At 35.5% G+C, this 16,180-nt stretch overlaps 2 protein-coding genes across 5 annotated transcripts in view; both read right to left on the bottom strand.

The window, feature by feature from the left end:
* Nucleotides 1-1,303: 1,303 nt before the first annotated feature.
* On the bottom strand, nt 1,304-4,769 carry LOC117325319 (acyl-coenzyme A thioesterase 13-like). Its single transcript, XM_033881448.1, has 4 exons — nt 4,510-4,769; nt 2,211-2,395; nt 1,617-1,797; nt 1,304-1,569 (listed from the first exon to the last, which is right to left on the bottom strand). Exons 1-3 carry the CDS (start codon nt 4,591-4,593, stop codon nt 1,641-1,643), a joined length of 426 nt encoding a protein of 141 aa, XP_033737339.1. The 5' UTR covers nt 4,594-4,769; the 3' UTR covers nt 1,304-1,569; nt 1,617-1,640.
* Nucleotides 4,770-7,722: 2,953 nt separating this feature from the next.
* Nucleotides 7,723-16,180, bottom strand: part of LOC117325320 (AP-3 complex subunit delta-1-like) — a 56,302-nt gene continuing 47,844 nt past the window's right edge. For all 4 annotated transcript variants that reach the window (XM_033881449.1, XM_033881451.1, XM_033881450.1 and 1 more), the window contains 6 exons: nt 15,980-16,117; nt 15,481-15,621; nt 14,856-14,941; nt 14,050-14,174; nt 13,563-13,642; nt 7,723-12,657 (listed from right to left, as the gene is read on the bottom strand). In XM_033881449.1, coding sequence (XP_033737340.1) covers nt 12,568-12,657; nt 13,563-13,642; nt 14,050-14,174; nt 14,856-14,941; nt 15,481-15,621; nt 15,980-16,117 — 660 coding nt within the window. In that variant the 3' untranslated portion in view covers nt 7,723-12,567. The remainder of the gene's footprint in view (nt 12,658-13,562; nt 13,643-14,049; nt 14,175-14,855; nt 14,942-15,480; nt 15,622-15,979; nt 16,118-16,180) is intronic.

Raw genomic sequence — 16,180 nt, forward strand, 5'->3', positions numbered from 1 at the left:
TATAGAGGACCATATGCAGATGTGCATCTCACTTTCTTTTCCTCAAAATTATGGTTGCTATGGCAACTGGTCACTATATTACTGGGTTATCTTAGTTAGCCTCTAATTAAGAGTTCCAATTCACCATTGACTGGTGCAGGTTGCGGGGGTATTAGTCCGCCATCCTGGCGACAGTTCTAGTTCAGTACTGCGCACTCTCCATAACACAACATGAGTCATCATTTTGGATTCTGAACTTGTTTTCTAGCCGTTCCTAACACCACTCATTCATGACCCTTATAGGTATCCAAATCTGTAAAGCTATAAATGCTGTATCATTTAATGATTCCATAAGAGTGCTTCACTTCCACTGTATCACTGCCGATAAGGTGGTATGGAATGGTATTCAGTACGGTACTTGTCATGGTCACAATGTGTATACAAACAACTGATCAGGTAGCTTGAAGTTAAGACCTACCTTCTTCGCTCATCCTGGTCCACCATCTTTAAAAGATCATTCCATACCACATTATCGACAGTGTGTATAACATCCAAATATATATATATATATAATGAAGAGGCCAGTGAATGGAGTTCAGTTAGCCCCTGATACATCATATTGACCTGGATATTATAACTTACACAATATACATGATGTTTCATACATACCGTATCATATAGATGTACAATCTGTTACAGAGTTAAGGCCTATGGAACAGTACTTGATGTGTGATACTGGTAATTCACCAGGTCACAAAACCTTTAGTCCATAATCATTATTTAAAGCATGTCTTTACCATGGGAAGGCATTAAATCTAGGTTTATAGCATATCTCTAAATGTACTATGCATATTTTTATACCAGACATTCTTTTATATGTTTCATGTATATAATCTCTTAAGACTGTCTAAAATTGAAAATCACCTTGCAACCAACTGGAAAACAGCAATGCAAACATTCAGAGTATGAAATCAACATCTTTGGAAAAATGTAGCAATCACATGACCACATGAATGTGATCTTGTAATGACAATTTGATATATTTCTCAATGCAAGTTAATATTTTAGAGATTTTCTGATACTGTTACGAAGTAATCGTAAATTATCTGTTTTAGAAATAACAGTGATACGAGTACCCTTGTCATAGTCTATCTATATTATATACTTTCTATCCACTATAAGTTATTATATTGAGATGATCTTATCATGATTATAAATTACATGTAGGATAAAATTGTGTAATGAAACCCATCCCTCCATTAACTCAATGGAGCAAAATAAATCAAACATTGTCATATCATTGATTATAAATATAATACAGCTATTGTAATATTCATCAATTTTTATTAACATAATAAATCCATGAAATTGTGAGAATTAGTCATTATTATCATTGTCAGAAAATGACACCCATACTATGATAACATCAAATTAAAAACACTTTAATAATCAACACACTTCAAAGGTATAATATAAAAATACTCAAAAAGAATGCAGACATCAATTGAATTCATTTCACATGGTTTTTTTTGTGATAACTATGTTATACTGAGCTATATACTTATAAAGCTTCTCTCCAGTCTCGGACATGTTCCTATCACCAGAGGATGTGTATTAACTTCCTACAAACTTAGTATGTTCCTATCACCAGAGAATGTGTATTAACTTCCTACAAACTTGGTATGTTTGCCTTGAGCTAGTAAGGCTCCGTCACTTTTCTTTCTGATATCCACATTTAAGAAGGCTAAAGTTTTCCCCACTTTGACAGAATTAGCCTCAATCAGAATGTCCTCTCCAACTTTTGCTGCCTTCATGTATCTGAAAAAATGACAAAATTTAATTTTCATCTCCTCCTATGTATTCTCAAGTTTTGAGATTTGTGGCAGTATATCATGAATGATCTTCAAAAATAGTGGACTTATCTTCATTGTAATTTATTGAAAAAAGTCAAAAATATTTTGGTATCTTGGGCAACATCCAAATGATATGAATTTATATACATAAGGCAGCAAGGGTAATTAATTACTGGCATTTATATCTTAATATTCAAATAAGCTGCAGATGAAATATCTTAGTCAAAAGATATTTTCAAATGATGTGGTACATGACATATATACACATATACACGGTACATGTAAATACAGAGTAATCATTGGGGATGTCACCTGGAGTATCGGGTCCATATATTTTTTTAGCTGAGGATTGGCAGCATTTACAGAGTAAATACTTACGATATGTTCATGTCAACACTGACACCTGCTACCTGTCGCTCAGTGGTCAGTAGGGCCCAAGTGGACACAGCGTCCACTAAAGCTGCAGTCATTCCTCCGTGTAGAGTGCCCAGACGATTCTGGTGATCCTCTGTAACGGTCATCTCACACACCATTTTTCCATTGCCTCCAGAAACGACTTTAACCTTGAAGAAAAATCCATTATGAACAAAAATCCATTATATGACTTTGCAAGGTTTTGTTAACTTATAAAACGAGATCCAAGAGTGATTCTTTTCTCTGCTTTAATTATCTTGTAACAATGAGAACATATACATCAAATTAAATCTAATGGAGATATTAGAGACATTAAAGGGAAGAAATTTCTTTGAATTATAAATAGAAAAGCTTAACTTCAACTGCCAGTCATTTTGCTTTCTAGATCAGACTCAAAATCAAATGGGCACAACTAGGGACCATGGGAAACCTACATATTAAGTTTGAGACAAGGGGAATCTATATATGAAATCTGTGAATTAGAAATCATAATGTAACCCTGGTAAATACTAGCCGCAATATACCGCTCGGCTAGAGAGATCTTCTCTTTAGCTCGATCGGTTGAGCGTAAGACTAGTAAGCCAGAGGTCCTGGGTTCGATCCCTAGCGGAGGCAGTGATTTAAATTTAATTAATCATGCGCTCTGTTACATTGGCGCCCATCTAAAATACCCACGGTGGTGGTATAAGGGTATCATGTGTCTTCGAGGGCGAAGACTTGGAAAAAAAGGAGGGAGGTGTGTAGCGGGACTGGACTGAGTCGATCATCGGTGACCAGGTAGTTCAACTGGTAGAGCATCCGGCTAGTGTTCGAGTGCAAGAATTATATAAATTTTTAATTCCTATGCTCTGTTACATTGGCGCCCATGTAGGGACTCGGGAATGATACTCATCGCTGCTTGTGAAAGCATCGTTGTTACCCCTGGAAAACTCAAGGCAAGTTCTTTCTTAGAGGGGGAGTATGTAACCCTGGTAAATACTAGCTGCAATATACCGCTCGGCTAGAGAGATCTACTCTTTAGCTCGATCGGTTGAGCGCAAGACTAGTAAGCCAGAGGTCCGGGGTTCGATACCTAGCGGAAGCAGTGATTTAAATTTATATAATTCCTGCGCTCGGTTACAATAATACTAAACATAACTGAGCCATTTTTTTCTGGATCAGACACATATTCAAACAAGAACACAGACAGGTCAGCAAGGGCCCCATTATGTGGCAAGGGAGCAAAATATACATCATACAAATCAATCTCGATACTGTACTACCTGGGCTTAAATTAAGGAAATGAAAGCACCGATGGAAACCTTTTGGTTAGATTTTTTTTAAAATTTTTTTTATTTCCATCTAAATACCTTCCCCTCTTAGAACCAGGGTCATACATGTAGTCAGTGGTCCACTACGTCCTTGACTTTTGAAACAAAATGTTCTTAATTACCATTGGCCCAGTGACCTTGATCTTTGTAAAGTTGACTCATTATTTAATTCTGACCATTACTGTTAATCAGTGATAACATACAAAATGTGATCTTTGGCCTCTGACCCAGTGACCTTGATCTCTGACAACATGACTTTGACCTTTAGTCTGTTTACTCATTATCATGTCATGACAAAATGTTCTCCAGTAAAACGAAAGAAAAAGTGACCTTGACTTTTAGTCAGCAGGCTTTAATTCTGATCAACTTTGATTCAGACTGTCTTCACAAAATGTTCATCAGTAAAAGATACAAAAATTGACCTTGACCTCTGACACATGACCTCGAGTTATGGACTAGATACTCAGTGTTATATATTAGATTATCTATTACACCTTTAATATTAGTGTGAAGCTTTCAAGCAGAGCTAAAGTGCAAATGATAATAAGAAAAGGAGAAGGACGGTCCCCTTGCCATACATGTTGGCTATATTGATACCCTAGAGTCCCATGGGCCTTTTTTAATGGTCGCCCAGCTAGCCTGAGTCCTAAAGTACATACTGAGTGTATGACCATTGTGACCTTCTCCTACAGACCACAGGGGCACGTTACAATAATAATGTATACATGAAATGATTAAAATTGTATGTGGGTCAGTATAAACATAACACACATTTTTAATCATTTCGTGTATACATTATTATTGTGACGTACCCCTGTGTACAGACTGTCCCGGTGTTTTTTTAGTACAGTGTAGTTCGCCAACTTCTGAGTCTGAGGTGTTAGGGGCGGGCCACGTCCTAAGCAAGCCTAATGCTCAAATGCCAATACACACTAGTTATAAAAAGATAATACCTTGTCAAGTATAGACTCAAAACCTCTGCATTTCGTTCCAGCTTCCACAACTTGTCTCAAAAAACGAAGTCCATTCCCGCTCATGATTGTGGTAAGCGATCTAAGGGAGACCACTGCGAAATTAGACAACCCATTCCAGCGTGCGAGTCGATGAGAAATACAGATGTAGCTCCCTTGATCTAAAAGTCTGGTATTATTACGAGGTTAAAGTGGCCTCGGTGTCCTGTATCACTTGCCTGGATAAAGAGGTCCCGAGGTCCTGTATCACTCGCTTGGGCAAAAAGGCCCAAAGGGCCTGTATCACTCGCTTGGGCAAAAAGGCCCAGAGGTCCTGTATCAATCACCCGTATGTTTATATCACAAGAAATTAGTATCGATAGCTGTAATAATACACTGTATTTAATTATAATTAAGTGTCCAGTGATTCTGTCAGAACCATGAGTAGGCCATTAGTAGTTCCATAACCAAAATGATTGAGTCTTGTATTTTACATACGGTCAACCCGGAATGACATCACAGTCAGGTCCTGGAGGAGGAGCAGGATATGGATATAGAGGTTTTTACAACAAATGCATCTATATAGGTATAGCAGGTCATTGTAGTGAATTGTAAAATTGATCCTCATATAAATGGCTCAACAAAATTGCACTGAATGTGGTAATATCTTTTACATTTGATTTCAACTACATAATAACAAGTAGGTAAGAGATGGAGCATCAACACTAGGAATTCCATCAATTTTATATTTGTTGACATGTTTCCGATGGCTAGGCATACCAACAAATAAAATCTATTATTTACGGAATCTCTGGTGTTGATGCTCCACCTCTAAGCTAATCGTTATTACATGTAAATTATCGTATGATGGCACCTAGGATTCCTCTACCGAGACTTCTACCCTAAACCAGCACCTACAGGACATTGGATTCCCCTGGATTCCCCCGCCTTCCCCTGGATTCCCCCGCCTTTTAGTGTTCTTTAAATTATATAAATAATAGTACTAACAGCAGAACTAATTGTGGTAGATTTTGTCATGTTTTATTACACATACTGTCTATACATAAACTAGTGGGTTGTTGCAGATGATTCTTGTTGAATTAGTCAATGTCAGATACAGACTAAACTGCCAATCCTGATATTTTTGTTATGTCTGTTCTTGCTACAAAGATAGTTATATGGTAGGGATAGCAGTCATTCTTAAATTAAGCTATAACTAGTGTTGACTTCATCCTCAGATGTACATGTGTTAGGGGTGGGGCCAACCCTTTTATGTCTCGTCTCATCCCTCAGATGTGTTAGGGGTGGGGTGAACCCTTTTATGTCTCGTCTTCATCCCTCAGATGTGTTAGGGGTGGGGTGAACCCTTCTATGTCTTGACTTCATCCTTCAGATGTGTTAGGGGTGGGGTGAACCCTTTTATGTCTCGTCTTCATCCCTCAGATGTGTTAGGGGTGGGGTGAACCCTTTTATGTCTTGACTTCATCCTTCAGATGTGTTAGGGGTGGGGTGAACCCTTTTATGTCTCGTCTTCATCCCTCAGATGTGTTAGGGGTGGGGTGAACCCTTTTATGTCTCGTGTTCATCCCTCTGATGTGTTAGGGGTGGGGTGAACCCTTTTATGTCTCGTCTTCATCCCTCAGATGTGTTAGGGGTGTGGTGAACCCTTTTACGTCTTGACTTCATCCTTCAGATGTGTTAGGGGTGGGGTGAACCCTTTTATGTCTCGTCTTCATCCTTCAGATGTGTTAGGGGTGGGGTGAACCCTTTTGTCTCGTCTTCATCCTTCAGATGTGTTAGGGGTGTGGTGAACCCTTTTATGTCTCGTCTTCATCCTTCAGATGTGTTAGGGGTGGGGTGAACCCTTTTAAGTCTTGACTTCATCCTTTAGATGCGTTAGGGGTGCGGCCAACCCTTTTACATCTTGACTTCATCCTTCAGATGTGTAAGGGGTGGGGTGAACCCTTTTACGTCTTTACTTGATCCCTCAGATGTGTTAGGGGTGAGGTCAGCCCTTTTATGTTGTACCTTTTTGTATCCTATCTATACAAGAATGGTTTCAATAAAATTTAGGCATCACCTTGCACCGTACTCTTAAAAAGCAATGACCAAGCATATATTGTTGAGTGACTTTAGTTTGCTCATTGTAATACATGTATTACAATTGGACTTCTTACTGATCCTGAATAGCTGTTATGTATAAAAGTGATTATATATTTCTGTGTATGTATATTTATCCAGCAATACACTCAATCCTGGCAAGAAGCCTGTCCATGTATGTATATTGCAATTGGTAAAAATTCTAAAAATGTAATTTCATTGTCCTTCAATATGAAAACTCCCTTTTTATTCCACCATCAACAGATATATTCAAATCACTATTCGTCCGGTGTTTGGTGTTCATCTGTCCATCCTTAAAGAATTTTTATCACTATTCCTGAAGCACTGGATCAATCATTAACATACTTCATTAATGTGGATTCCCCCTGGTCCCTCAGGTTGTGCATGTTTAATTTTACGACAGCCATTTTGTAGGTTTCCCTTGGTCCCTTCTTGTGCATATTGGAAAACAAATTGGTTGACAGGCGGTCATTTTGAATTTTGACAAGTTGAATCTATCACCCAATTTCTCAGAAAGTACAGTATGGATCTTTCTCAAATCCTCTGTAGACCCCCATGGTCCCTGGTTTTGTATATTGAATTATTGAATTTTGAGACTGATCTTGAACAAAACAGTTGACAGGTGACCATTTTAAATTGAACAGCTTGAAGTTTGTTACTACTATTTTTCGAAAGCGCTGCAAGGATTTTCCTCAAATTAAATATGCTGGTTTCCAATAGTCTGTGCATTTTGCATATTGAATTTTGAAACTGATTGGAAAATATTAAGATGGCCAATAGGGGCTATTTTGAATTTTGTTAGTTCAAGTTTGTTGTCATAGAGCTCTTGAACGATCTTTCTCGGACTAATAGGTAGGTTCAACTTGTTTTCAAATGATTGAATAGGAGGAAGAAGAGAAAAGTTGAGAAAAGATCAGTCATTTGAAGGTGGGTGATAAGATCCCTCTTGGGCCTCTTGTTGAGTCAGTGTTAGTGTGCTGGTCCACCTGGCCAATTACAGGATGAAAATAGTAATGGAAATGTTCATGATGTAACAATAAGTTAGCACAAGAACCTTGGACGTCTGTTCACACTAAATAACAAGAAACAATGGACTGGTATTCATGTACACAGCATTTAATTAAATGAATAGCTGATTGCTGCTGTATATACATGTAACAGATGATGTGATGATTTATAATACAAGCTTTCTGTATACCTATACTGACACAATCTCGCACCATAATTTACTATTATCCTGGCAACACACAATTTATACAACCTAATGGGCCAGCGATCACAGACCTGTATAATCGGATACTACAGAAAAATAAAACTTTACATCCAGTTAAACATTCTGAATACATACACTAATCGGAAGGAAGTGTTTTCTTGATAACCACACACAACTGTTAGCTGAAATATTAGTTTGTCATTCCAAAATTTGTATATCTCCTACCCAGAGAGACAAATTTCCAACAAATGGTGTCAGTCCGTATATATATGCTTGTATTAGAGTGTAGTGGAACTGGACTGGCAATCATATACAATGTTTATACAGTATATGGACCATGGGTTGGAAATTTGTCCCTTGTCTCCTATATGTGTATTACTAACCAGAAAGTAATTGACAAAATCTTCAGTGTCACCAACTCACCTGGTCTTTTCAGGTCAAGCTGATATTGGCCATACTATGATGACCTAATTCTCAATCACCAGATATATTTCCTTAAATTCAAAAATTAATTTTTGGAAACTGAAATAATACCAGATGTTTGATCACTGTAGATTAGTGACACAGAATCTTGTTGATCTTGATTTTTTTTTCATCTTTTGAAGTCTGTAATTATACAGACTTCTTCCCTTGTGGAATTGTTAGCTAATATCCAGCAAAGAAATAACAATATTTGCACATATTTTACAGTTTGTGAACAACAAAGAGGGCTTCCAGAACAGTGCATTCTGAAATTCAATATAAATATAACATCTTGAGATATTTATAAACATTCCTCATTCAAAACCCTTTTATTCATACGAAATGGACGTCCTGAGCATACTCTTGACATAATTCAATTATTGATGAAATACAAACATCAAATGTCTATAACATAAAGTACACATTTATATTAAGTAATTCCCAAAGAACACACTTGTCAACTTCCAAACAATTTGGTTGCCATATATTAAGGAGACTGATGAAAGGCAGTGTCACAACATTTTGCCTGAAAGGCCAATCAATCAAAACAATTTCATGTACAAAACCTTTAAAGTCATAACTACTGGGTTATTTCATGCAAGTTCTTACAACTGTTAAGACATTTTTATACAGTGTAAACAATTTCAAATTTGGAATGCAGGTGATTTGTCAAGGCAAAGATAACTTAATAATAGAAACACACTCATATTGGGGACTCGGAAGCTGAAACAAGGCCTGTTGAATATTGTGCTTAGATGGATCTGAAGCTGATAAGGCCTGCTGAAGTGTGCTAAGAGAGTTCTGGAGCTTTTAAAGCTGAATAAAGAGGTTTAGAGCAGAAACAAGACCTGCTGAACAGTGTTTTGCCATCATAATGAAGCTACAAGCAGTTTAGTAATTAAATCATAAACCATATACGGAAGTACCATACATTTTTAACACACAAACTTCCGAAAGAAGTTAAAATGAAGTAAACAATGTGTGTTGAATGGAATTTATATATATCACAGTTGTTTAATAAAGAAAAAGAAACCATATCTCAAGGTGTTTATAGATGCATGAACAGCAGTGAGTCTTCATATTTCTTAGAAAAAATATGTCAACAAAGTTACACAAAACACACATATTACAGCTTTAGAGAAACATCTCAGCAAAGTTACACAAAAAACACCTCTTATCCCAAATCAACAAGTGATAGTGTGACAATGTAACAAATTCAGGATGAATATTATTAGTCTTACCCAGAACAGACAATCGGTCTGGCATTACTGAAACTCTGAATGAAACATTTGTCTGACCAAGATCAGACAATATAGGTATGACAATACTGAAACTCTGGATGAAAACATTACCCTAACCAAGATTGATCGGTTTGAAATTCCTGAAACTCTAGATGAAAACGTTAGTCTGACCCAGAACAGACCATTGGTCTGATTTTATAATGACAATAGAACAAACTCAAGATGAAAACATCAGCCTGACCCAGATCAAACAATAGGTACATGTGTATGACATTACTGAAAATCTGGATTAGCCTGACCCAGATCAGACAATCAGTCTGAGATTACGGTGAAAATATAACAAACTCAAGATGAAAACATCAGCCTGACCCAGATCAGACAATTGGTCTGAGATTACAGCGACATTGTAACAAACTCGAGATGAAAACATTAGCGTAACCCAGATCAGCAAATTATTCCGTCTGAAAAAACTGTGATAATGTAACAAATATGAGATGAAAACAAGCCTGACCCGTATCAGACAATAGGTATGTCATTACTATGTAAGAGCAGCTTTTGACCTAACAACAATGTAATGACAGTAAGACTGAGAAATAATATAGGGGACATTTAAGCAAAACAAAAGACACTGCTATTTACATCTAAACAAGAACAAATAATGTGTGTGTACATTATAAAGTAGGCCCATATTATTTTCTGATTCAAGCACTGAAACATTGCATATATTTCTTCACCCCTCAAGTTCACTCTAAAACTTGCATTCTGAGAATATACATATACTTTTTTGTAGCCGACAGTAAGCAAGTTAAAATATAGTGATTAGGCAGAAATAGTGTAATACTGGCAGTTCAGGTAGTTCAACACTTCCGACTAAAGTTTGGTGGCATTCCAACACTTCCGACTGAAGTTTGGTAGCAGTCCAATAATTCCTACCTAAGTAACAGTCAGACACTTCCAACCAAAGTTTGGTGACAGTACGACAGTTCCTACCAAAGTTTGGTGACAGTACGACAGTTCCTACCAAAGTTTGGTGACTGTACGATAGTTCCTACCAAAGTCTGGTGACTGTACGATAGTTCCTACCAAAGTTGGGTGACAGTACGATAGTTCCTACTAAAGTTTGGTGACAGTATGATAGTTCCTACCAAAGTCTGGTGACTGTACGATAGTTCCTACCAAAGTTTGGTGACTGTACGATAGTTCCTACCAAAGTTTGGTGACAGTATGATAGTTCCTACCAAAGTTTGGTGACAGTCGATAGTTCGTACCAAAGTTTGGTGACAGTACGATAGTTCCTACCAAAGTTTGGTGACAGTACGATAGTTCCTACCAAAGTCTGGTGACAGTCGATAGTTCCTACCAAAGTCTAGTGACAGTACGATAGTTCCTACCAAAGTCTGGTGACAGTACGATAGTTCCTACCAAAGTTGGGTGACAGTACAATAGTTCCTACCAAAGTTTGGTGACAGTCAATAGTTCCCACCAAAGTTTGGTGACAGTACGATAGTTCCTACCAAAGTTTGGTGACTGTACAATAGTTCCTACCAAAGTTTGGTGACTGTACAATTGTTCCTACAAAAGTTTGGTGACAGTCAATAGTTCCTACCAAAGTTTGGTGACTGTTTAGACTAATAATTTTATTGCACCTGTGTACATAATATCAAAAAGCAAATCACAACTGCATAAATGTATGAAAGTTTAAATACTATTTTATAATAGAGAATAATCTTATGAATACATTGATAAGGTACAATTTTTGAAAATAAACTTCACAGAAATTGTTTTCAAACAATAAGGATATAAAACAATAATTTTCAACAGGACTGCTATATCACAAAAAATCTGTGATAACATAAATGAAACAAAACGTGATATGAGATATAATTCCCTAAAATAAAACCATACGTGTAAAATCATAATTAAACAGTCAAGCCTGGATACACTATATAACTATTCTTAGTAGTGACACCTTTGGTTCTAGTAAACAAACAATGTCATCTTCAATGAAAGTCTGCCTTATCCAAGGTATCATTATTAGATACTGCTCAACATTACAGCATTAAAAGGTCAAGACACTTGTGACTTCATTTTTTTCTACCTACTGTAAAAACTCTTGTAATTTGCTCAGTTTTTTTGTACTGAAATAAAGTTTGAAGTTGGGGTCCGCAAATTATACAAGTACAGATGTTTTTTTAAAGTTTTTTTCTTTACAGAAAAAAAAAGATCTCCAATTCTCAAAGTCTGCCATCTTGGAAAAAGACGGAAATTCCCGCAAAGGAACTTGAAGATCAATAAACATGCACACAGCAATTTATTCTTGTTAATAAGTCAGATAATGAAGTGATGTATAGCTACTTACTATATGTGTTGATACTTGAGTTAATTAGGGATTCATCACAATGAAACAGAAATCAGTTCTGAATAAACGTAACTAAACACAAACTGATCAAATTATTTTAATCATCAAGTATTTAGTAGAATAATTTTAAGCAATGTTTTGTGCTAATCTGTGTTTACATCAATTTTGGGACCTCCTGGACATCATTTTTAGTCAAATTTTTTAATGCGCAAAATATACGGATAGAAGTTTTTTCCCAGTATTTTCAGTCTCAAAAGTACCTCCACAAATTACACGGGTTTTTATGGTACTTCCACGTAGAATTTGGAAAAATGTTGTTTTATTTTAAATCTTAATTATTCAATATTTTGTAACACATCTAAGAGGTTCAAATGCACTATACACAAATTGTGTATAGCCAAGTCTGAATAGTAACCCTTTTTTATCAACAAAAAATTGGAAAGTAGTTGTGAAGAGATGACCTTTAATTTATGTGACATGGTGATCTTTCTACATCATCCAAGAGAGTAACATCACTGGCTGGGAAACACAAGGTAGGGGGGGTAATCTGTTTGGACTTGGGTGAAGATTATCATGGGAGGATGAAGACTATACAGAATGGGATTCGGTGAAATACACAGTAATCTCTACAGTCAAATGTTTGACGTGTGTGGCACCTTTATCCATTAGACCAATGCGCACTTGATATCTTGAACAATACTAGAAATTAGGCTGGTGTCTGAACATTTCCCATCTACTTTCAGCTCTTCATTATTCTAAAACAAAAACAAAGAAATTCATGCATGTATTTTATCAGGTATCCATGAAATAATGGAATTTGATTGTTGAGAATATACCATGAAAAAATAAGTAAATTACAACCTGTCAGTACTGATTCTGTACTGTTACAGTAATGGACTTAGGTTATCACATCATTTCACATTAGGATTAGAAATGACCCCAATTTATTTTTGCGAGCATATATCTGGACATGGCCACATAAGGCAATATGTATACCTTTTTAACTAGCAGACATTTATGTTTTATGTTTTTGACTACGAGTTGTGTATTTTTTTCCTTTTGACTATGAGATGTGTATTTTATCTATTTGACTATTAGGAAATGAGTGTATTTTACATTTTTGATTATGTATATCTATCTTTTTGACTAAGAGATGGACATCATTTACCTTTTTGACTAAATGTGTATCATTCACCTTTCTGACTAGGAGTATGTTTTACCTTATTATTTTACATTTTTGACTATAAACATGTATATTTACCTTTTTGACTATAAAACGTGTATATTTTACCTTTTTGACAATAAAACGTGTATATTTTACCTTTTTGACAATAAAACGTGTATATTTTACCTTTTTGACTATAAAATGTTTATATTTTATCTTTTTGACTATAAAACTAATACATGTTTATTTACCTTTTTGACTATAAAACGTGTATATTTTACCTTTTTGACAATAAAACGTGTATATTTTACCTTTTTGACAATAAAACGTGTATATTTTACCTTTTTGACTATAAAATGTTTATATTTTATCTTTTTGACTATAAAACTAATACATGTTTGTTTACCTTTTTGACTATAAAACGTGTATATTTAACATTTTTGACAATAGAATGTTTATATTTTATCTTTTTGACTATAAAACGTGTATATTTACCTTTTTGACTAGAAGACATACATGGTGGCCCTGTATTGATCGACTGTACAATGAAGCACTATTTGATACTTGTTCTACAACTGAAACAACATACAGAAATCTTAAACATCTACATACACAGCAGGCATGTAAAACAAGAGGAAAAACACTGTTTCAAGATCAACTTTCCCTATGAAGTAACTACTGATGGTACATTTTGTATATGGAGGTTACTCCAATAGCCAGCTGATTAATCCATTTGTTTCTCTTATTCAACACTTGTAGCTGGAACAAAAGATAACTTTTCCCAAATAATGAGTAGATCATGCAAGCTCTAATGGACATATAAATCACATTTCCTTTAGTGCCAACATTTCATAATTAAATTTCTTAATTTGTATGAGTAATTATTAGTAACTTCTTGAATCTGTGACTGATCTGTCAGTAACATATTGGTATTCTATCAGTTAAAATCACTCATAATTTTCTAGCCAATTTCCAAACCTACCTGTAAAATGTTGATAAAAGCAGATTTTAGCTAATATATGATGGAACTGTGTGTCTGAAGGTGTGATAGAAATGGAAGATTTGGCATTTAAATCTCCACTTGATAAGAGTGAAGCAAAATCCTCCCTGGAAAAGAAAGAAACAGTTCATTATTCCCATATATAATATAATAAACAACAATGATTGGTTCTTAAACTATCCAATGGATACATCCTCATAGAGTTCAGATAACATTATCGGTCTTTGAGAGTTCAAACCACACCTCAACACAATTATTTTTAGTATCAACATTAACAAGAGACCCAGAGGGCCTGCTTCACTCACCTGGATATTTGAGTAATCATGGCAAAATATTTTAAGCAACATTACAATATCCAACTGTATCCTCATTCTTCAGGAAGAAGCAATTTAGTGGGTCTTTACTTTGTTTTTGCCCCCCCCCCCCCCCCCCCCCCCCCAAAAAAAAGCTCCTGAGGTCTAGTAGTGATTTTAAAGAAATGTTGATGGACGATGGAGTGATGAACGATGGAGTGATGGACGACGGACACCGCACCATGGCATAAGCTCACCATGTGAACTAAAAAACTTTGTAGTTTATCATGTTTCTGATGAACATTCCATTTTCAATATGGACAAATTTATTTCTATCAATTCCATTAATTCATCCCCTATAACATGTTTAGGTTTATTTCTCCGTTACATTTTAAATCAGTTTGAACAAACCTGTCCTCAGTGATATTCACAATTTACATATTTAATGTTTTAAGAGCACATTCCTAATTGAGACACCAGTTTTGATATACTTACCCACTACAAGGTACACTGGTCAGGAAAGCACAACACGGCAACTCTACTTTAAAGTCCACTTTATCATGGGTTGAACCATCATCAGTCTAAAACATAAGAAGGTCAGTAGTACATCAGCAATATTTAGTTTGGAAATCAATTCATACTAAATCTTACATTTTTAATATACAGTGAATCTTTGAGGTATGCGTTTCATTTTTGGAAAATGTTTGTTTTTAAATGAATTATAACTAGAACACCGATAGGTCAGCAAGAGCCTTGCCTTGTGTCCATATATATCCCAAATTCATCAAACCATATCCCCATATCACTGATATTAACCTTTGCCATTTGGACAAAAACAATAGGGTAATAATTTAAAAGCAAAATATTTATTATACAATCCTATGGTGTGATCATTGTTTCCAACCCCACTATATTTACTGGGCAGACTGCACTTAAATACCTTCTTCACCAACGCCAACAAACGTCTCTGATATGGGCCACTAATCATTATGATCAATTTGTTGTACAATTTTAAAATACAACATTTCATATTTATTTTAACATGTTAAGTACAGTCAATTCAATTTCTTTTCAAAATGATATAAATAAAGGCGTTTCCTGTAAGGTAAGTTTCCCCTACCTTAAGTATATAGGTAAGAGTTCCCTTAAGTTTCTGCGGCACATTGATGCTTTGTACAGTGAAGGCAAACTGGCCCTCATTCTGGGAATTCGGCAGGAGAACAAAAGGGACTTTGACTGCATCATGATGACTGCTACCCATCTAATCAACAAAATATCATTGTCTTAAATTTTTACCAAAAAGTAGCACAGCATGTAAGAGGTTAAAGTACATCCAAATTGCTAGATTCAGTACTTATATTGAAAACTAATACAAGTATAGATTTTAAGCAGAATACCAGGTAATAGGGTGTTTATTAAAACAGAATTTTTGAGAAAAAAATGTAAGGAAACATTACCTGTTATTAAGATTGGAGATGATATCAATTCAATTAAAGAGCTATCAAAAAAAGTCCATTTCAATTAAAGAGTTGCCATATTTAGAATGATATTGAGTAAAGACATATCAATAAGAGTAGGAATTAACTAAGTGAACATCGAAGTATAACTGTAATACTTACTGCTCTAATTAATTTAGTGTTAAGTGTGTCCATCACATTGAACTCGAGGTCTTTGAGTTGGTTGTCTGTAAGGTTGACGAATACTACAGACACAACCAATTGGTCTGTTCGTGAGGGATTCACTCTCGTCTCATACGTCTGTAAAAAATAGGTTTAGACATTTCCAATATCATTTTTAAAATGGTGATTGCTTATTTTTAT

Source organism: Pecten maximus, chromosome 4, assembly GCF_902652985.1.
Source record: "Pecten maximus chromosome 4, xPecMax1.1, whole genome shotgun sequence".
Classification (NCBI taxonomy): domain Eukaryota; kingdom Metazoa; phylum Mollusca; class Bivalvia; order Pectinida; family Pectinidae; genus Pecten; species Pecten maximus.

Coding starts and splice junctions, on each gene's coding strand:
- LOC117325319 (XM_033881448.1), bottom strand. CDS start 4,593: ATGAGCGGGAATGGACTTCGTTTTTTGAGACAAGTTGTGGAAGCTGGA. Junction 2,396..4,509: donor TTGAGTCTATACTTGACAAG/GTATTATCTTTT, acceptor TTTTTCTTCAAG/GTTAAAGTCGTTTCTGGAGG. Junction 1,798..2,210: donor AGTGTTGACATGAACATATC/GTAAGTATTTAC, acceptor TCATTTTTTCAG/ATACATGAAGGCAGCAAAAG.